Source organism: Chiloscyllium punctatum, chromosome 7 (assembly GCF_047496795.1).
Source record: "Chiloscyllium punctatum isolate Juve2018m chromosome 7, sChiPun1.3, whole genome shotgun sequence".
Classification (NCBI taxonomy): Eukaryota; Metazoa; Chordata; class Chondrichthyes; order Orectolobiformes; family Hemiscylliidae; genus Chiloscyllium; species Chiloscyllium punctatum.
In genome coordinates, this window is record NC_092745.1 from 63,446,890 (window position 1) to 63,469,709 (window position 22,820).

General features: G+C 39.9%; 1 protein-coding gene across 2 annotated transcripts in view; it reads left to right on the forward strand.

The window, feature by feature from the left end:
- The window catches only part of kif14 (kinesin family member 14), a 114,462-nt gene extending 97,994 nt beyond the window's left edge, over positions 1-16,468 (forward strand). For both annotated transcript variants that reach the window (XM_072573837.1, XM_072573838.1), the window contains exons 29-30: positions 11,203-11,338; positions 14,437-16,468. In XM_072573837.1, coding sequence (XP_072429938.1) covers positions 11,203-11,338; positions 14,437-14,831 — 531 coding nt within the window. In that variant the 3' untranslated portion in view covers positions 14,832-16,468. The remainder of the gene's footprint in view (positions 1-11,202; positions 11,339-14,436) is intronic.
- The last annotated feature ends 6,352 nt before the right edge of the window (positions 16,469-22,820 follow it).

Below are 22,820 nucleotides of genomic sequence, written 5' to 3' on the forward strand. Positions count from 1 at the left end.
ATTTGAGTATATGTCCTGAGCTTTGCTGACAGTAACAATATATAAACAAGAGACCAAGTATTAATATTTGTGGAGTTTTTATTAAATCCACTGTCAACATCCACACATTTCTTGCTTTTCAGTAAGAACAAATGACAAAAGTATTTTAATGTCAGAGAAATTTAAAGGGCTTGTTATTTTAATTGTCCTGTTATTTTGTGATAATCATTTTGGTATAATATTAATCCTTCCTCTGCAGAATGTCTCTCACTTAAAAATTGCTCTGCAAAATCAAGAATTGCTGTTGTAGTCTATGCATGGAAAAATAAGTACGATTTAATGTTACTATTTCAAATGGGTATCTTGAAAATCAGAGCCATTTGTAGCTTGTGTTAACATGCTTTAAATGTATTCATCTGTGGTTATTGTTTTATGGGTAAGTTTTATGTCCAGTGAGACCTCTCTTTTACATCTGTTGAAATCTCTAATGGAATAACCTTTAATTGAAAGATTGAAAATAGATTGATTTGTGCTTAGTTTAAATGGCTGCATTTTCAAAGCAAAACTGAATTGCTGTCCAGTACCTAATAATTCAGACATTACCTGGGTCTCTGAGTTAACAGTCCAGTAATAATACCACTAGGCCATCGCTGACCCCCTAAGAGAGTTCCCATTCCTCTCTGAACTCGCTGATTAGCTATGGAAACACATTTTATTATGTTTGCTATTTCCAAGGTAAAGAAGCTTAAAAATGGTTTGGCTTTCTGTTCTGTCTGAAATTTAATGATATGGCCAAATAGGATTAGGTCAGATTGGGATATCTGGTCGGCATGCATGAGTTGGATTGAAGGGTCTATTTCCATGCTGTATAACTCTGTCACTCTGTGATCATGATAGTGATGGGAAGACATTGGCTGAAGTTAGGTTTGAACACATGGTGAACCTATAGTTTTATGGACACTTTATGCCTAGGCTTTACTACAAATGGGTTTTTCAGTGAGATACTGGTTGTTTCCAAATAGAATTGACACATTGCGAATCATTTCTTTCAGATAAATAATAATGAAATAGAGAACAAAGTGCTCCATTACTCCAGCGGTTTTCTGCAAGTGATATTCCATTAGTACTGCTTCATTACTGGATCTATTTCCAGTGTTCAAAGATGCATGTGTCAATGCCACTATTAAAAAGAAAGACTGACTTGCATTTATATAGCATTTTCATGACCATGTACCTTCCCAAAGTGCGTTACAAACAATGAAGTATTTCTGACATACACTCACTGTTGTAATTTAGGCAATGTGACAACTAAATTGGGCATTACAAATCTGCTCCAACAGGAATGTGATAACAATGAGGTAATCTGTTTTTTGTGATGTTTGTTGAAGATTAAACATTGACCAACTCCTTTTGCTTTTATTTGAAAGTACTGTGGGATATTTTGCATTCACCTGAAAGAATAGATGGAGCCCCAAATTTATACATAAGAGAGATGCAGTGTTCTGATTAATACAGTACTCCCTCAGAACTGTACTGCACTCAGCATTAGGATTTGTGCTCATGTTCTAGAGCAGCTCTTGAAGCCACAACCTTCTGACTTTGGCAAGAATGCAGACAATGAACTGTGGCTAATACTACAATATGTGCACTTTCCAACAAAGGAAATAAAATGAATAAAGTGTCACTGCAACTGGAGTTTGTAGTCAAAATTACTTTCTCAATCTTCAGATATTGAAGGAATTTTTATCTATAGAAAAATAAATGGGGTTTTATAGTGTTGTCAGTTCAGGGTCAGTGCAAAATTCATCTTCTTTACTGTGTAGAGGAATAGTTTCATAAGCTGGACTTGCTGCTGTTGTCAGGCAAAGTTGGAATGTTGAGAATGAAAAAAACGATATCTAATAAAAGCAAAATATTGCAGATGGTGGAAATCTGAAACACAGACAGTGCTGGAGAAATTCAGCAGGTTAGCAGTATCTGTGGAAAGAAAAATAGGGTTAACATCTGACTCCTTTTCAGTATGGAAGAAGAATCATGCTGATTTGAAATGTTAACTCTTATTTCTCTGTCCAAGAATGTCATCTAACCTTTAGTTAGTATAATGACACAAAAGCTCATTTGTTGATGTTAGTTTTTTTGAGGTTTAACTTAAGAAAGTTGACTGTTATTGATTTTGGATTTACTTTCCATTTCACATTGCCATTAGGATTTTTTAAAAAGAAGTAATTAAGAAATTTTACAATTTATATGCTATTTGCCAGTTGTTACACAGCTTTATGCCTGTGATGCATGGGGAGGATCACCATTTTAAGTTTAGATAATGTGGACAATTTACCTTCATCCAAGATGGAGTCTGGGGTCAGATACCTCTTTAGTTTCTATACAGACTGGGACCAACAAAGTTTGGACTTATTGCTGGACAGTCATTTAAAATGCAAATTGCTCCTTTTACGACTTAACATTTGAAGAAACATTGGGATGCAACAGATCATATGTGCAAATAGCTCTTATTACTGTCTGGAACATAAACAGAAATCGCTGGAGTAACTCAGCAGGACTGTCAGCATCTGTGGGAAGAAAGCAGAGTTAATGTTTTGAGTCCAGTGACTGTTCATCAGAACTGTTCTAATAAAGAGTCACTGGACTCAAAATGTTAACTCTTGCTTTCTTTCTGCAGATGCTGCCTGACCTGTCAGTTTTTCCAGCAATGTTTATTTTTGTTTCAGATCTCCAGCATCAGAAGTTCTTTGTACCTCAGTCTCTGTAAGCATTCAGACAGTAATACAAAACAATCATTCCCTGCAATATGTGGTATCTGCAAACTTGAAATTTCAGAAAAAGGGTTGAGATGGAAGCCATTTTATCCCAATAAGGTGCAAACAGTTGTAATTCATTCTTTCTGTGGAAAAATTGTTTTGCCATTAACCCATTGGGTTGACAATGGAAAACAACAAACTGTTGTCACATGATGGAAACTGGCTTGTGTTAGGAAATGCTTTACTAATCCTAACGACAATCCAGAGTGTCAGAGAGGGTATGAGTAAAAGGATCCTGCCGAAAATATCCACAACAGAAAAGTGGAGCTAATTTGCCTGTCTTGCAATATTGATTTTTTTTTAATTACAGGGTGATCAACCAAATTGACTTAAAAAAAACCAAACTTTCTGTTCCTTGGAGTGAATCATTGAGTTAATCACCAGAAACCTCCAACCTTCATTTTCTATAGTGACCTGAAAGAAGATATTTCTGGACTGCAACATTTCTAATGACCACCTTAAAGAGCTAAAGTAAAAGTAATCTCTCCATCTTTTCCAAAGATCTCAGTGCATGTTGCCTTTCTTTGTTGTAATCATCTTACGTTGGCATGTCTGTGTGAATGAGGAGTTTATTGCATTACATTCTGGGTGTTGTGCAAGTACCCTTCTAACCTAAACTCAAAAGACAGCCTGTTTATATCTCCTCTTAAAAATCTTTCCCCTGCAACATTAACATTTAAAATAGCAATTTACTCCTTCGTATTGTTTAACTTACAATTTGGGTCAAATAAAATGTTGCAATCCCAGTTGGTGGTACTACTGGACAAGTTCAATCACAAAATGAAACCCAGTTTAGAGTCACAGAGTCATAGAGATGTACAGCATGGAAACAGACCCTTCAGTCCAACTCGTCCATGCCGACCAGATATCCCAACCCAATCTAGTCCCACCTGCCAGCACCCGGCCCATATCCCTCCAAACTCTTCTATTCATATACCTATCCAGATACCTTTTAAATGTTGCAATTCTACTAGCCTCCACCACTTCCTCTGGCAGCTCGTTCCATAAACTTACTACCCTCTGAGTGGAAAAGTTGCCTCTTGAGTCTCTTTTATATCTTTCCCCCCTCACCCTAAACCTATGCCCTCTTGTTCTGGACTCCCTCACCCCAGAGAAAATACTTTGTCTATTTACCCTATTCATGCCCCTCGTGAATCTATAAACCTCTATAAAGGTCACCCCTTAGCCTCCGACACTCCAGGGAAAACAGCCCTAGCCTATTCAACCTCTCCCTACAGCTTAAATCCTCCAACCCTGGCAACATCCTTATAAATCTTTTCGGAACCCTTTCAACCTTAATAACATATTTCCGATAGGAAGGAGACCAGAATTGCACGCAATATTCCAACAGTGGCCTTACCAATGTCCTGTACAGCCGCAACATGTACTCAGTACTCTGACCAATAAAGGAAAGCATACCAAACACCGCCTTCACAATCCTATCTACCTGCTACTCCACTTTCAAGGAGCTATGAACCTGCACTCCAAGATCTCTTTGTTCAGCAACACTCCCCAGGACCTTACCATTAAATCTATAAGTCCTACTAAGATTTGCTTTCCCAAAATGCAGTACCTCCTATTTATCTAAATTAAACTCCATGTGCCACTTCTCAGCCCATTGGCCCATCTGATCAAAATCCCATTGTAATCTGAGGTAATCTTCTTCGTGGTCCACTACACCTCCAATTTTGGTGTCATCTGCAAACTTACTAACTATACATTCCAAATCATTTATATAAATGATGAAAAGTAATGGACCCAGCACTGATCCTTGTGGCACTCCACTGGTCACAGGCCTCCAGTCTGAAAAACAAACCTCCACCACCACCCTCTGTCTTCTACCTTTGAGCTAGTTCTGTATCCAAATGGCTAGTTCTCCCTGTATTCCATGAGATCTGACCTTACTCGTCAGTAAGGCGTTCCTATGGGAGACTGAAGTTCATATAGATCACATCTACTGCTCTGCCCTCATCAACCCTCTTTGTTACTACTTCAAAAAACTCAATCAAGTTTGTGAGACATGATTTCCCACGCATAAAGCCATGTTGACTATCCCTAATCAGTCCTTGCCTTTCCAAATACATGTACATCCTGTCCCTCAGGATTCCCTCCAACAACTTGCCCACCACTGACCTCAGGTTCACTGGTCTATCGTTCCCTGGCTTGTTCTTACCACCCTTCTTAAACAGTGGCACCATGTTAGCCAACCTCCAGTCTTCTGGCACTTTACCTGTGACTATCAATGATACAAATATCTCAGCCAGAGGCCCAGCAATCACTTCCCTAGCTTCCCAGTACACCTGATCAGGTCCTGGGGATTTATCCACTTTTGTGTTTCAAGACATCCAGCACTTCCTCCTCTGTAATATGGACATTTTTCAGGATGTCACCATTTATTTCCCTACATTCTATATCTTCCTGTCCTTTTCCACAGCAAACACTGATGCAAAATATTCGTTTAGTATCTCCCCATCTCCTGCAGCTCCACACAAAGGCTGCCTTGCTGATCTTTGAGGGGCCCTATTCTCTCCCTAGTTACCCTTTTATCCTTTAAAGTATTTGTAAAAACCCTTTGGATTCTCCTTAACTCTATTTGCCAAAGCTATCTCATGTCTCCTTTTTGCCCTCCTGATTTCCCTCTTAAGTATACTCCTACTGCCTTTATACTCTTCTAAGGATTCACTCGATCTATCCTGTCTATACCTGACATCTGCTTCCTTTTTCTTAACCAAACCCTCAATTTCTTAGTCATCCAGCATTCCCTATACCAGCCTTTCCTTTCACCCTAACAGGAATATACTTTGTCTGGATTCTCGCTATCTCATTCCTGAAGGCTTCCCATTTTCTAGCCGCCCTTTTGCCTGTGAACATCTGCATCCAATCAGCTTTTGAAAGTTCTTGCCTAATACCATCAAAATTGGCCTTTCTCCAATTTAGAACTTCAACTTTTAGATCTGGTGTATCTTTTTCCATCACTATTTTAAAACTAAGAGATTTATGGTCGCTGGCCCCAAAGTGCTCCCCCACTGACACCCCAGTCACCTGCCCTGCCTTATTTCCCAAGAGTAGGTCAAGTTTCGCACCTTCTCCAGTAGGTACATCCACATACTGAATCAGAATTTTTTCTTGTGCACACTTAACAAATTCCTCTCCACCCAAACTCTTAACACAATGGCAGTCCCAGTCAATGTTTGGAAAGTTAAAATCCCCTACCATAACCACCTATTATTCATACAGATAACTGAGATCTCCTTAGAAATTGGTTTCTCAATTTCTCTCTAACTATTTGGGGTCTATAATACAATCCCAATAAGGTGATCATCCCTTTCTTATTTCTCAGTTCCATCCAAATAACTTCCCTGGATGTATTTTCGTGAATATCCTCCCTCAGTACAGCTGTACTGCTATCCCTTATCAAAAAAGCCACTCCCCCTCCTCTCTTGCCTCCCTTTCTGTCCTTCCTGTAGCATTTGTATCCTGGAACATGAAGCTGCCAGTCCTGTCCATCTCTGAGCCACGTTTCTGTAATTGCTATGATATCCCAGTCCTATGTTCCCAACCATGCCCTGAGTGCATCTGCCTTCCCTGTTAGGCTTCTTGCATTGAAATAAATGCAGTTTAATTTATCAGTTCTACCTTGTTCTCTGCTTTATCCCTGCCTGCCCTGACTGTTTCACTCACCTTTGTTCTCAACTGTACCAGTCTCAGATTGACCTCTTTCCTCATGTACTCCCTTGGTCCCACCCTCCCACCTTACTAGTATCACGGTGGCACAGTGGTTAGCACTGCTGCCTCACAGCACTAGAGACCCGGGTTCAGTTCCCGCCTCAGGCGACTGTCTGTGTGGAGTTTGCACATTCTCCCAGTGTCTGCGTGGGTTTCCTCCCACAATCTAAAAATGTGTAGGTTAGGTGAATTGGCCATGCTAAATTGCCCGTAGTGTTAGGTGAAGGGGTAGATGTAGGGGAATGGGTCTAGGTGGGTTGCGCTTCGGCAGGTCGGTGTGGACTTGTTGGGCCGAAGGGCCTGTTTCCACACTGTAAGTAATCTAAAAATATCCTCCCAAGCAGCTCAAGCAAATCTCCCTGCCAATATGTTAATCCCCTTCCAATTTAGGTGCAATCTGTCCTCCTTGTACAGGTCACTTCTACCCCAAAACTGGTTCCATTGATCCAAAAATGTGAATCCTTATCCTGGACACCAGCTCCTCAGCCATGCATTCATCTGCTCTATCCTCCTATTCCTGCCCTTACTAGCTCGTAGCACCGGGAGTAATTAATAGATCACTTTTTTTTTTGTTTCGTTAGTTCAACTGATGGTTAGTCACTGAAACATATTTATACGAGGCTACATATTTGCTTTAAAAATGTAGATTTATCACATGAAAGCAGAAGTATTTTAAAAGGTCATGCTATCCAAACATGGAAAGTTATTAGAAAGAGCTTATAACACACAGCAAAGTGAAGTTTTGATGTGTTTGCTGACACTATCCATTACACAGTCTAAAGTCCGAAGAGATTATACCACTATCTCATACCTTGAGGTTCTACTTGACTGACCCCTTACAGTTTCTTGGCTGTGGATGGTGAAGCCAATTTGATGAGTCCTTTTGAAATATGTGAAGATGACATGAACCTTTCCACAAATCTGAGAGTTTAAGCTTTTCCAATTCTAATAACCTGCAGATTTCGATGCAAACTCTGAGATTGAAAGCTTTATCTACTAAATACTTCTGAGTGATGTACTTCTCTGAAGTACCCTGGTAGAGAAATGAAACTTGTTTCTGAGCTCAGCCCTCATCCTAGGTTCTTCTGAACTGAAAACAAAATTGATGACCTTCAAATATTTATGATTTGGAGACATCAGTGTTGGACTGTGGTGTACAAAGTTAAAAATCATACAACACCAGGTTATAGTCCAACAGGTTTATTTGGAATCACTAGCTTTCAGAGCGCTGCTCCTTCATCAGGTGATCAGCAGAAGTTTCCAGTGTGATGTAACTGAAATTATAATATTGAAAAATACCTGGATTGTTTGTTAAGTGTCTCATCTTTTAGAATGACCATGTTGGTATCAGTTCTTTCATATGTAAATCGAAAAACATTTTAAAAAAAGTTGCATTCTCAAGTGCATTTTAACAATTGGTGTCATGTCAGCCCAGATAAGGCATTGAAGGTGTTAACTCTGTGAGGATGTCGGTGCCACAATGGTCAGACTGATTCTAATCTAAAAAGTGAATTTTCAGAATTTTACATGGATTCATGCAGTTTTTGAGCAAATTAAAATATTATTCTGCAAATAAAAATTCACCCCACAAACCTATGTGTATGTCTGCATGTGGATGTGTGTGTGGTGGGGTGGGGGGGCTTATGAGTGTCTCTGAGAGGGTGTGTGTTTGAGTGTATGTGTGAGCGTGTGAGAGAGGGTCTGCATGTGTGTCCGTCTGTGTGTGTATATAGTACAATGGGGTTACCTGTAGTGTGACATGAACCCTTGGCTATTGATCGCCAAGTTCGGTACCCATGGGGATGGCCTCAACTGGGACATTGGGTTCATGCAACACGCACAGATATACACACTCACACACACTCACACACACACACACACACACACACACTCGGACACACACACACACACTCGGACACACACACACACACTCGGACACATATACACACACGCGCTCTCATACGCTCATAAGCTTCCCCCCCCCCCCCCCACCACACACACCCACATGCAGACATGCACATAAGTTTGTGAAGTGAATTTGTACTTGCTGAATTACATTTTAATTTGCTCAAAAACTGCATGAATCCATGTAAGATTCTGAAAATCCATTTTTTAGATTAGAATCAGTCCAACCATTGTGGCACAGACAGCCTCACAGGGAATTAACACGTTTCAGTACCTTATCTGGGCCGACATGACACCAATTGTTAAAGTGCACTTGAGAATGTAACTTAATAAAAAAAAAGTTTTGCGGTATACATATGAAAGACCTGATATCAACATGGTAATTCTAAAGGATGAGTGACTTAACAAACAATCTGGGTCTTTTTCAATATATAATTTCAGTTACATCACACTGGAAACTTTTGCTATACATTCTGTGTCTTACAATCTTATTCTCCTCAATCACCTGATGAAGGAGCAATGCTCCAAAAGCTAGTGATTCCAAATAAACCTGTTGGACTATAACCTGGTGTTGTGTGATTTTTAACTTTAAATATTTACCCCACCTGTTAACACCACAGTGGTCTGTAGACACCTGCATAATGACAAATGCTGGATTTCGTCACTGTTCTGGAAGGTCTGTCTGGCCTTTTTTTAAAGAAAACTCTCCATAGAAGTAACCAACACTCAAATTTCAACCAATTTGAAACTCAAATTCCATGAATGAAATTATACACCCATAATTACATTTAGCAAGTTGGTTTATGTAAAAATGCTGTTGTAACTTGTAAGAAATTATGTAAAGAACCAATTTTATTTGCTGACTTGTTTAAAAATGCTAGTATTTAACCTGACATTTCAGTAAGTAATTGAATATCTATCTTGGCTATATTAATTTTATTCCATAACATAAGCTAAACGAATTCAAATGAATCTTCCTATTTTAAAATAGAATGTTCTGACTTAATAGATAATGTAATAGTGATATTGGTAGGCTCTTGGAAGATTTAGACCTATGCATATGTTCATATCTATTTACTGCTGGTCCTGTGCTTGATGCACATCTTATCTGGACAAAACAGGTTCTGTTATCTCCAGCACCACAGTCTCTTCCCTGACTGAGTGCAAACAATTTCTGGATTAAGCTCGTTTGTACAATATGAAATTTGCATTTTATTAATTAGAATCTGTAAAAGGATTAATGATTGAAATTCTTTCTTTAAAATTTTGCTTGTCAAAATGTCTTTTATCCATTACTCTATATGAATAGACTGCCACATGTCATCAATTAGCCGTGTTTATTGAGGAGATGTGCACATTTTTGTTACTACAGTTACACAATTGGGTGCTGGGTGATTTAAGTTTTACAATAGTTAAACTTGCGTTGGCAACACCATTGTTTCAATTTAAATTGGGAAAATATTGCTTATTCATCTAGTTTATTTGAGATTGCACGTCTTTTGGCACTTGGACATGGCATGCAGTGAGAAATGTTTGTTGTTTTGCAAATTACAAACCAGAGTTTAAATATTTCATAGAGAAAACCTGTTTTCTTCTTGGAACAAAGGAGTCCAATGGCTACTTGCGTTATAGTGTGTGATTTATTGAAGTGGGAAGAGAAAAGCCAATAAGTATCTCCTCCAGTGGTCAACTCTTTGTCACCTATATAAAACACACAAAGCAAACTGTCAAGTTGAAATGTTTATATAGCAGGCACAGGACCATGTGATCATCAATGGTTATAAAAGACAACTTTTGTCTGTTAAGCTTGTTTAAAAATTCATTGTTCAGTTTATTTTGGTCACTGCTTGTTCTTTATTTTGTAATACCAGCTTATATTGACGCTTAGGTTGAAAGTATAGAAGATTATGATTGAATGCCTTCTTTTATTATCTGGGGTAATGTTTGTTAGTCTGTTTGTAAATAGTATTTCTTTAATAAAAGATTGATTTCAATTAAATTTGGTATATGGGGTATGGCACAAAAAAAGAGTTGATTTGTTTTGAAGATCTAAACACTAGATTGTCTTTGAGAATCTGTGAATATTGAGAGTTCACAAGATAGAGGAGCAAAATTAGGCCATTTGTCCCATTTAGTCTGCTCCACCATTCGATCATTACTGATACGCTCCTCACCCCCATTTTCCTGCCTTTTCTCCATCTCCCTTCAGCCCATTACCAATTAAAAATCTGTCTAACTCCCCCTTAAATTTATTCACTGTCCCAACATCCATTGGTAGAGGTGGGCAAATTGACTTTTTTTAATAATGTGCATTATTGTAATTAAAATTTGCTTGTTCTAGAATGTTGTGGATTATATCAGCTTCTATGGTGGAATTTGTCACAGCTGTCAAAATATTAACAGAATTTCAGAGCAGATTTCAATTCAGATTGAGCAATTTCAGATGTCAGTTGCCCTTTAGACTTATTAATACAATAGAAGCCCTTGATAAAAAGGAATTTAGAGGTAAAAGTTGTGGTACTGAATGTGCCATTTAGATCATCTGTCTTAATATCCTTAGCATGCTAATGTTGCATTGTATAATATAATTGAGTCTATATTTATGACAATCTGATTTATCTTTAAAATGATTTGATCTAGTTTATTTGAGATTGCATGTCTTTTGAATGAAATAGGGCAGTTGCATTGAAAGTTGGAACACTGCTAAATTTACTGTGTGCTGCAATTTATAATTTATGACTGTTTTATTGTTTTTATTATAACTTTCTGCAAGAAGATGGGTACTCTAATCAAGGAACATCCTACTTGGCACCCAAGCTCCATAAAGAATTTGAGCAATGTTAGTGGTGAATTGGTGGAGTTTAATAGAAGTTATAACAAGATGTACCATATGATGACTTCTGTGTTGAGAGGTAAAATATTTTAAATTATGGCTTTAACCATGCTAACAGTAGAGAAATCTACTATTTGAAAATTATTCAAATCCCTATCTCCAAAATTAGCTACATCTTTTGATTTTCTTTTGTAAATAATTTGAACTTGCAATTTCTTCAATTTGGAAGCATGATTCATTTGTTAGATAGTCAGCCCCCAGGTATATCATCTTGATGGACTTAAACCAGGTCAAAAAAAAATGTGGCTTTTATTTTAAAATTGTGATGTTTTGTTAGTAAAATATTACATTGAAACATAGGTCTGTTTAATTTTTTTCTGTGTGGAGTTAGAATATAACAGCTTTTCTTGCAATTTATTACTGTTAAATAGCTTTTTGGTTTTAAAAACATCTGATTTGTTTTCTCTCACTCCCAACTTCTCCATGAAAGTCATCTTCACTCTTTCATGCAGGAGGGAGAAATAATTGCTTATTAATTGTAAATCCTGCAAAGCTTGTTTTCCTCTAAAATGTTTGCATAAACAAACCATTCAACAAATCTGTGTCAAGATGCAGTAGGGGCATCTGCCCATTAGCAAAATGTGAAAAATTCTTTTATCATTGCATCTTGAATTGTGGTGATTAAACAGCCCTGACTTCAGAATCACAGATTCATTAAGCATGACAGAATACTTTCATGGACTTCAGTTCTCAACAAAAATGCAAATTGCTTTTAATGTTCTGAAAGTTTGCATCATCTCATGCAATATTGGATTATGGAAATCTCTACAGATTTTCACACAAAATGTCAAATAATTTATTTTCACACCGAGGTAACCTACAGTTATAATATTCTGGTCTCTTAAACTGGATAAGGAACACGATGCCAAAAAGGTATTCAATCCCTCATGGATGTGCTAACTTCATTTTTTTCCATGTATGTTATTCCCAGCATCCTGGGTGACCCTCGCTGTTATATATTATTTAACCTGTGGATAAACTCGCCCATTAACTTTAGCCCACATGCATACTATTTGAATGCATGTGTATCATTCATTGATCTAAAGGATCAGAAAAAAATGGTGGATAGGTCAACTATTCTGCAGAGATCAATATTGTAACTAAGAGGCAAATGGTCATCTTAAATATGGCATGCAATGCACAACATATATAAGGTGAAGGTTTTGAACTCTGAAGTTTGAAGAAAATACCAAAGTGTTGAAGCCCAACCATCATGACATAAATGAACGTAATACCTGACAACTTAAAATATTAAACCACGTTCTCTTAACTGTTTCACACTTTTTTCCGTAATGGAATTCAGTCTGCTACTATAAGACCATAAGACATAAGAGTGGAAGCAAGGCCATTCAGCCCATCGAGTCCACTCTGCCATTTAATCATGCCTGATGGGTGTTTCAATTCCACTTACCTGCACTTTCCCCATAGCCCTTAATTCCTTGTGAGATTAAGAATTTATCAATCTCTGTCTTGGAAGACACTCAACATCCCAGCCTCGACTGTGCTCCATAGCAATAAATTCCACAGGCCCACCACTCTCTGACTGAAGAAATGTCTCCTCATTTCCATTCTAAATTGACCCCCTCTAATTCTGTGGCAATGCTCATGGGTCCTAGTCTCCCTGCCTAACGGAAACAACCTCCCAGGGTCCACCCTTTCCAAGCCACGCATTACCTTCTAAGTTTCTATTAGATCTCCCCCCAACCTTCTAAACTAAAATCAATACATCCCAGGATCCTCAGCTGATCATCATGTGTTAGGCCTACTATTCCAGCGATCATCTGTATGAACCTCCGTTAGACACGCTCCAGTGCCAGTATGTCCTTCCTGAGGTGTGGTGCCCAAAATTGGATACAGTATTCTAAATGGGGCCTAACTAGAGCTTTATAAAGTCTCAGTAGCACATCGCTGCTTTTATATTTCAACCCTCTTGAGATAAATGACAACATTTACATTTGCTTTCTTAATCACTGATTCAACCTGCAAATCAGCCTTTAGAGAATCCTAGACTAGTACTCCCAGATCCCTTTGTACTTTGGCTTTATGAATTTTCTCACATGTAAAAGAAAGAGTTCATGCCTGTATTCTTTTTTCCAAAGTGCAAGACCTCGCATTTGCTCACATTGAATTTCATCCGCCATTTCCTGGACCACTCTCCTAAACTGTCTGAATCTTGTCTAGCCTCCCTACCTCCTCGGTACTGCCTGCCTGTCCGCCTAACTTCGTATCATCGGCGAACTTCGCCAGAATGCCCCAGTCCCTTCATCCAGATCATTTATATAAAAACTGAACAGCTGTGGCCGCAACACTGAACCCTGTGGGACCCCACTTGTCACCAGCTGCCATTCAGAAAAAGTACCTTTTATCCCAACTCTCTGCCTTCTGTCAGACAGCCAATTGCCAATCCATACCAGTAGCTCACCTCAAACACCATGGGCCCTCCCCTTACTCAGCAGCCTCCCGTGAGGCACCTTATCAAAGGCCTTTTGGAAGTCTAGATAGACGACATCCCCTTGGTTTCCCAGGTCTTACCTACTTGTTACCTCTTCAAAGAATTCTAACAGGTTTGTCAGACATAACCTCCCCTGACTAAATCCATGTTGACTTGTTCTAATCCGACCCTGCACTTCCAAGAATTTAGAAATTTCATCCTTAATGATGGATTCTAGAATTTTACCTACAACCGAAGTTAGGCTAATTGGCCTTCTGTCTTGATCCCTTCTTGAACAAGGGGGTTACAACAGCAATTTTCCAATCACCTGGGACTTTCCCTGACTTCAGTGATTTTTGAAAGATCAAAAATGCTACTGACCTGGATTTTTACCAGGCTGGTCAGCAGTGAACATTTTATACTAAGAAAGTCGTAAAAGTCTCTTTATTTTCACTCTTTGCTAATTTAATCAATTTGCCTTGAACCCAGTTTTGTTTTCTGCACTTTGTTTTAGATCTAGCCTGGGATTGTTACTTTATGTTAAAACAATGCATGGTCATAATTAATTAAAGACTCCAATTCACCTCTGTCACAATGTAACACTTCATTTTTAAAAACTAAAATTTGATCCTTATAACTGGAGAATGAAAATATTTAATTACTTTTCTTTATAAACCTTTTTACAGGTGAAAATGAAGTCAATGACCAACTTAAGAAGTGTATAGAAATGGTTTGTTCCTCAGCAATGAATGTGGCTGGTAAATTTAATATACTCTGGACTTTCTCATTTGATGAAGTGAAAGCATCTTACATTAGAGAAAGCAAAATGGACAAGAAAGGACCTCAGTTAGTGATCAGTGAAGTAGAGCTGGCTGCCAGCTCACTCCTTGATTTAATTGAATCTCTCCAGAACGAAAAAGCAAATTCTGGCTGTGCTGATAGCAATGAAAAAGTCAAGGCTTCCACAAATGTTCACTCTGGCACCTTGTATGCCAGAGGAGTTAAGAAAACTGTATACACACTCCAAGGAACAGCTCCAACTTCAGAGGAACCTTCACCACAAGCTGTACAATGGGTTTAATAGATTCATGCAAAGTTATCTTAAGAATTTTGCTTAACTGTAATTAATTAAAATTGTTCTTTCATTGATCTTAGTATGCTCTCTAGGTACTCTATTTTATAACAGAGAAAAAGAAAATACTTTTGTCTTGGTTCTCTCTTTGGCCTGCTGCAAACCTCAAACTAAAAACACTGGTCGATAATATATTCCAGGTGCTTTACTATTGTTCTTCAACTGGCAAGAAAGCCTTCGAGTGACCTGAGGTAATAGTGTACTTCAGATCTACTCTTTACTTCTTCCACTTGTTTAGGTGGTTAGAATTGGAAGTTTACTCAATAATGTCCTAGAGAGAGAGACTTGCATCATTTGGGTCTGGGATGGTCTTGGGTCACATACCACACAATCAGAAATCTTTGAAGGAAAAACAATGGTTTTGATCTAGGACAATAATGGTTTGGAAAAGTTCTAAACACCATGTAACTTGCTGGATAGCAATGAAAGATTAACTTCCTGCTTTTACTGATAATTACTTAGTTGAAAATTTAGGTTTAAAATTGACTTCCAAGCTCATGCCCACTTCTCCCAAACTAAAATTAGAAGCACACAAACAAAATCCAGTTTGGAGCACCAAATCTCAGCATGAACGGTCCAAAAGAATTAGATCTTGCTGAATCACAGTCATGTCTTCCAGCAGCTTTCAGTATTGAAAGCTCATAACGTTATCACCTGAGATTTCCACAGTGCTGACACTATTAATCTAGATAAAAAACAAAAATGATACAGCGTGTGTCTACCTTGGTACCAAAAATAAATTTTCAAAGAAGTTGTTGTTAATGAGATGTGACTATCTTCCTTACAACCCATATTGTATAATCCTGCTCTATTTCTTGAACTAAAAACTAAATCATTGACATCATGGATTTGCATGCTGAACATTTGTTATAATGCAGTCTCATGAAATAACAGGTACATTTTTTTTGTCATAAAGTCATTGCATGAAATGAACTTGGTACATCTCAAATTATTGCCAGGGCCAACATTGTTTGAAATATGCAATCTCTGAAAGTGGTTAATACAGCAAATTAGAATATGAACATTGGTGCTGTTATGTGGTGGGCTAACATGCATTTTCCAAAGCAAAGTTAAGGGAGCTCTACTCAGTGAAGTGGCAACCTGAGTCTTAAAGATTGTAACTAAGTGTCAAGATATAATGCTTCCCACCATTAATATTCTTCCTCTTGGTAAACAGGAAATTTATCTTATTTAGAATGCCATGCTTTGTATGATTTTTTTGAAGTCCAACGAAAGCACAATATGAGGAGAATGGAGTTTAAATGAATTTAAACTGGCTATGCAATTCTTATTTTCTATTTTGTCGGCGTTGAACTATAGAAAGTGCATGTGGTGAGACACTGCTATGCAGGCATTAAAGGAGCTTACAACTGAGCAATTTATCAGTCAGGAGATAATAAAAGTAAATGGGATAAAGCAATAATTTATTATAGCAATAAGGACAATGTCATGTATTTGCACCACAACATATGCATGTTGACTTTACAGATCTGTATTCAAAAAGTGCCTTGTTTCTTTGTGATCATGTAATTCTAAGTACAGGGAAGTCCATCAACATTATTAATAAACTATTGTTTTGGTCCTAACGCTGAGATTCCTTTTTTAACTTTATTTTGTGTTTTATCAATTTTAACAAACCATGTTTGGGGGGAAATGTTTAATATTGAATATAATTCCAAGTTATTCAATATTGTTTCATGATAGATTAATATTTTTCTGCATCATGAGTAACCAATCAAGCACTTATGAGGAACCAGTAACTAGTATTAAGACAATTCTTTCTTTCTTCTGTCTTTTACCCTTTTCTGTGAAAGAGGGATGGATAAACAGCAGTACGTTTGTCAAGAAAATCATTACACATGCAGTGGTCAGTTGCCAAATGACATCTTATGGCTGCCAGGGATATCGCATTTTTCAATTGCCAACAATGCATTGTTTTGGGATGTTGAAACAAAATTGAAGAGGGGCAAATTGAAGTAAATATTAAAGGTGTTTCTTAAATTAAAAAAAAATCAATATTTGCATTCATTTGTCAACTAATCAAAATACTAATATAACATTTCAATAACCAAAATGTTTGATAAGTGTTTTGTACTTGCGTCTCAAAGACACAATAAAATGGTCATAGACATGTTGGCAATATGTATGATAGAGAAGACACCAAATAAAATGGAAGTGTCAATCATAGTTCAGTGATAACCCCAGGTTATCAAGACAAATTTCTCTCCCATCTCTGACCTCTTGAACTCTGCCAATTGTTCAACAATGACCATCCTCTGCTTCTCCCTCCTGAATAATAGCAACTTGTTATAGGGGCCTTTGTCATCCATAACCTTAAAGTGAATGATTATGTTGTCATCATGGCTTTAGAAACATGGAAAATTAGATCAGGAATCAGGTGTTGGACTGGGGTGGACAAAGCTAAAAATCACACATCACAAGGTTATAGTCCAACAGGTTTATTTGGAAGTGCTAGCTTTCGGAGCGCTACTCCTTCAGGTAACTGTGGAGCAGGATCATAAGACGCAATTCACAGAAAAACATTACAGTGTCATGCAACTGGAAACAATATATTGAACAAACCTAAATTGCTATTAATATGTAAATCCCAGAGCTTCTTTTCTTGAGAAAGTGACTTAAAAGAAGTTCTGGGATTTACATATTAATGAACCGAAACATGCAACCTATTCTAAAAGATGAAAGACTTAACAGCAATCTAGATTTGTTCAATATATCATCTCAGTTGCATGACACTGATCTTTTGCTATAAATTCTATGTCTTATGATCCTGTTCAATAGCTACCTGATGAAGGAGCAGTGCTCCGAAAGTTAATACTTCAAAATAAACCTGTTGGACTATAACCTGCTGTTTGAGATTTTAAAATCTGCTGTAGATAAGCAGAAATTCCCTCCAATTAGGGGGAAAAAAAGGGACAAAAACCCTGCATTTATAGAAGATTTTTCACAAGCTCGGGACGTTCAAAGTACTTTATAGGCACTAAAGTACTTTTTGAAGTATGCAATGATTATTGTACTGCAGGAATCATGTCAGCACAGCAAGTTCCCACAGACAGCAATGTTACAATGTAAATATGACATAATTGGTATTTTGTGAAGTTGAATAAATATTACCGAGGATAACAGGAAAAGCTCTCTTACTCCACTTTGAAATAGTGTTATAGAATCTTTTCTATCCAACATAGTGCAATGGGGCCTTGAATCTTATTCAATAGGAGGCATCCACTGAAAATCTCTCTATGCTTGGAGAGTTCACCCAGATATCTGTGCTCAAGTCTCTAGATTGGGATTTAAGCCTTCGACCTCTATCACAGAGGTAGGAATGCTACCAACTGGGCCACAACTGATATTCCTAAAACAGGTACACAATCCTTTATCTGAAATCCTTGGGGCTGGTTGTTTTTTGGAATTCAGAATTTTTCAGTTTTCAGAATAAACGACATTTCACAGTGCAATTAAAAAAGTGACTTCACAACAGACACACGTGTGAATAGTACAGCATTGAGACATAATTGACGCCTGCCAGTGCTGGGCCACGTCACATTGGAGTGACATGGTTCAAGTGGGTGTGGAGTTGGGTCACCTGTTTGCACGCCAAAACGATGCTCCACACTCCACAAAAAGATTTTGGAGCTTCTCTGATTTTGGATAAACGATTGTGTACCTGTAGTTGTTTAGTACCTGTCTCTAGAACAGTACGCCCTTGCCTTAAAATCCTTGCTCCCTACCACTGATTCAAGCTTTTTAGAGAAACCAAAACATTATCTTTGATGCTCACCACAAATTCAGTTGTTTATCCACCAATTCCATACCCCAGTTCCACAAATGCCTCAAACTGAACAAACCTGTTTAGGTCCCTGGTTTCTTGTTTGTCCTGCTATGAATCTCTGATTTCAAGTCTATTCACAAAGACCATACACTTCCAGCTCTGAAACAAACGACAGGCAAGAGTAGACATTGGGCCACTTCAAACTGATGCTGGAAGCCTCGTGATGGGAGATAAGGAAATAGCAGGAGAACTTAATAAGTACTTTGCATCAGTCTTCACAGTGGAAGACATGAGTAATATCCCAACAATTAAAGGGAGTCGGGGGTTGAGTTGAGTATGGTTGCCATTACAAAAGAGAAAGTGCTAGAAAAGCTAAAGGTCTTAAAATTGATTAATCTCCTGGCCCCGCTGGGCTACATCCTTGAGTTCTGAGGGAGGTGGCTGAGGAAATAGCAGAGGCGTTGGTTGAGATCTTTCAAAAGTCACTGGAGTCAGGGAAAGTCCCGGATGATTGGAAGATCGCTGTTGTAACCCCCTTATTCAAGAAAGGATCAAGGCAAAAGATGGAAAATTATAGGCCAATTAGCCTAACCTCAGTTGTTGGTAAAATTCTAGAATCCATCATTAAGGATGAGGTTTCTAAATTCTTGGAAGAGCAGGGTCAGATTAGAACAAGTCAACATGGATTTAGTAAGGGGAGGTCGTGCCTGACAAACCTGTTCGAGTTCTTTGAAGAGATGACAAGTAGGTTAGACCAGGGAAACCCAGTGGATGTTATCTACCTAGACTTCCAAAAGGCCTTTGATAAAGTGCCACACGGGAGGCTGCTGAGCAAGGTGTTCGAGGTGAGCTACTGGTATGGATTGAGGATTGGCTGTCTGACAGAAGGCAGAGAGTTGGGACAAAAGGTTCTTTTTCGGAATGGCAGCCGGTGACAAGCGGTGTCCCGCAGGGTTCAGTGTTGGGGCCGCAGCTGTTCGCATTATATATTAATGATCTAGCAAAGTTTGCCGATGATACAAAGTTAGGTGGACAGACAGGTAGTACTGAGGAAGTGAGGAGGCTGCAGAAGGATCTAGACAGTTTGGAAGAGTGGTCCAGGAAATGGCTGATGGAATTCAATGCGAGCAAATGCGAGGTCTTGCACCTTGGAAAAAAGAATACAAGTATGAACTACTTTCTAAACGGTGAGAAAATTCGTAAAGCCAGAGTACAGAGGGATCTGGGAGTGCTAGTTGAGGATTCTCTAAAGGTAAACATGCAGGTTGAGTCCGTGATTAAGAAAGCGAATGCAATGTTGTCAATTATCTCAAGAGGGTTGGAATATAAAAGCACTGTTGTGCTACTGAGACTTTATAAAGGTCTGGTTAGGCCCCATTTGGAGTACTGTGTCCAGTTTTGGTCCCCACACCTCAGGAACGACATACTGGCACTGGAACGTGTCCAGCGGAGATTCACACGGATGATCCCTGGAATGGTAGGTCTAACATATGAGGAACGGCTGAGGATCCTGGGATTGTATTCATTGGAGTTTAGAAGATTGAGGGGAGATCTAATAGAAACTTCCAAGATAATACATGGCTTGGAGAGGGTGGACGCTAGGAAATTGTTTCCGTTAGGCGAGGAGACTAGGACCTGTGGACACAGCCTTAGAATTAGAGAGGGTAAATTCAGAACAGAAATGCGGAGACATTTCTTCAGCCAGAGAGTGGTGGGCCTGTGGAATTCATTGTCACAGAGTGCAGTGGAGGCTGGGATGCTAAATTCTTGATGTCACAAGGAATTAAGGGCTACGGGGAGAATGCGGGTAAGTGGAGTTGAAATGCCCATCAGCCATGATTGAATGGCGGAGTGGACTCGATGGGCTAAATGGCCTTACTTCCGCTCCTTGGTCTTATGGTCTTATTGCCTCCGTATGTCTGCTCCTGAAATTATCACTCATTTCTTACAACTTGATTATTGCAATGCTAGTCTTGCTAGGCTTCCATACTTTGCCCCATAAAATTGAACTCAGCCAAAATCCTGCCAAATCCTAACTCTCATCAAGACCCAACTCACTCGTCCTCCCTAAGCTTGCTGGCTCATACTGGGTTTCAATTACCAGTGTCTCAAATTTAAAATTCTTGTCCTTGCATTCATATCCTTTTGAGGTCTCATTCCAGCACTGTCCCATCTATATAACATTCTCCAGTTCTTTGTAAACTAGAAAACTGTAAACACCTTTGAAAACTCAAATTGATCAAATTCTGGTATCTTCTTGTTTCCCAAGACTCCTTTAGACCACCATTGGTCGTTGTGCAATCAACTGTGTGGACCTTACGTTCCATCTTCACTTTCTCCTTTCAGCCCCACTCCAACCTCTCACCCTCACAAGGCGCAGCCCTCCAATCCCTCTGCTCCAATCCCAACCTCACCATCAAGCCAGCGGATAAAGGGGGCGCAGTGGTAGTCTGGCGCACTGACCTCTACACCGCTGAAGCCAAACGCCAACTCGAGGACACCTCTTCCTACTGCCCCCTCAACCATGACCCCACCCCCCATCACCAAACCATCATCTCCCAGACCATACAGAACCTCATCACCTCAGGAGATCTCCCACCCACAGCTTCCAACGTCATAGTCCGGGAACCCTGCACTGCCCAGTTCTACCTCCTTCCCAAGATCCACAAGCCTGACCACCCTGGCCGACCCATTGTCTCAGCATGCTCCTACCCCACTGAACTCATCTCTACCTACCTCGACACTGTCCTATCCCCCCTAGTCCAAAACTCCCCACATACGTTCGAGACACCACCCACGCCCTCCACCTCCTCCAAGACTTCCGTTTCCCTGGCCCCCAACGCCTCATCCTCACCTTGGATATCCAATTCCTCTACACCTCCATCCACCATGACCAGGGCCTCCAAGCCCTCCGTTTTTTCCTGTCCAGACGTCCCCAACAGTACCCTTCCACCGACACTCTCATTCGTTTGGCCGAACTAGTCCTCACCCTTAACAATTTCTCCTTTGAATCCTCCCACTTCCTCCAGACCAAAGGGGTAGCCATGGGCACACATATGGGCCCCACCTATGCCTGTCTCTTTGTTGACTACATAGACAAGTTGATCTTCTGTAATTACACCGGCACCACTCCCCACCTCTACCTCTGCTACATTGATGACTGCATTGGTGCCACCTCGTGCTCCCGCGAGGAGGTCGAGCAATTCATCAACTTCACCAACACATTCCACCCTGACCTTAAATTTACCTGGACCATCTCTGACACCTCCCTCCCCTTCCTGGACCTCTCCATCTCCATTAATGATGACCGACTTGACACTGACATTTTTTACAAACCCACCGACTCCCACAGCTACCTGGATTACACCTCTTCCCACCCTACCTCTTGCAAAAATGCCATCCCGTATTCCCAATTCCTCCGCCTCCACCGGATCTGCTTCCAGGAGGACCAGTTCCACCACAGAACACACCAGATGGCCTCCTTCTTTAGAGACCGCAATTTCCCTTCCCACGTGGTTAAAGATGCCCTCCAACGCATCTCGTCCACATCCCACACCTCTGCCCTCAGACCCCACACCTCCAACCGTAACAAGGACAGAACACCCCTGGTGCTCACCTTCCACCCTACCAACCTTCGCATAATCCAAATCATCCACCGACATTTCCGCAACCTCCAAACAGACCCCACCACCAGGGATATATTTCCCTCCCCACCCCTTTCCGCCTTCCGCAAAGACCGTTCCCTCTGCGCCTACCTGGTCAGGTCCACACCCCCCTACAACCCACCCTCCCATCCTGGCACTTTCCCCTGCCACCGCAGGAACTGTAAAACCTGCGCCCACACCTCCTCCATCACCTCTATCCAATGCCCTAAGGGAGCCTTCCACATCCATCAAAGTTTTACTTGCACATCCACTAATATCATTTATTGTATCCGTTGCTCCTGATGCGGTCTCCTCTACATTGGGGAGACTGGACGCCTCCAAGCAGAGTGCTTTAGGGAACATCTCCGGGACACCCGCACCAATCAACAACACTGCCCTGTGGCCCAACATTTCAACTCCCCCTCCCACTCTGCCGAGGACATGAAGGCCCTGGGCCTCCTTCACCGCTGCTCCCTCACCACCAGACACCTGGAGGAAGAATGCCTC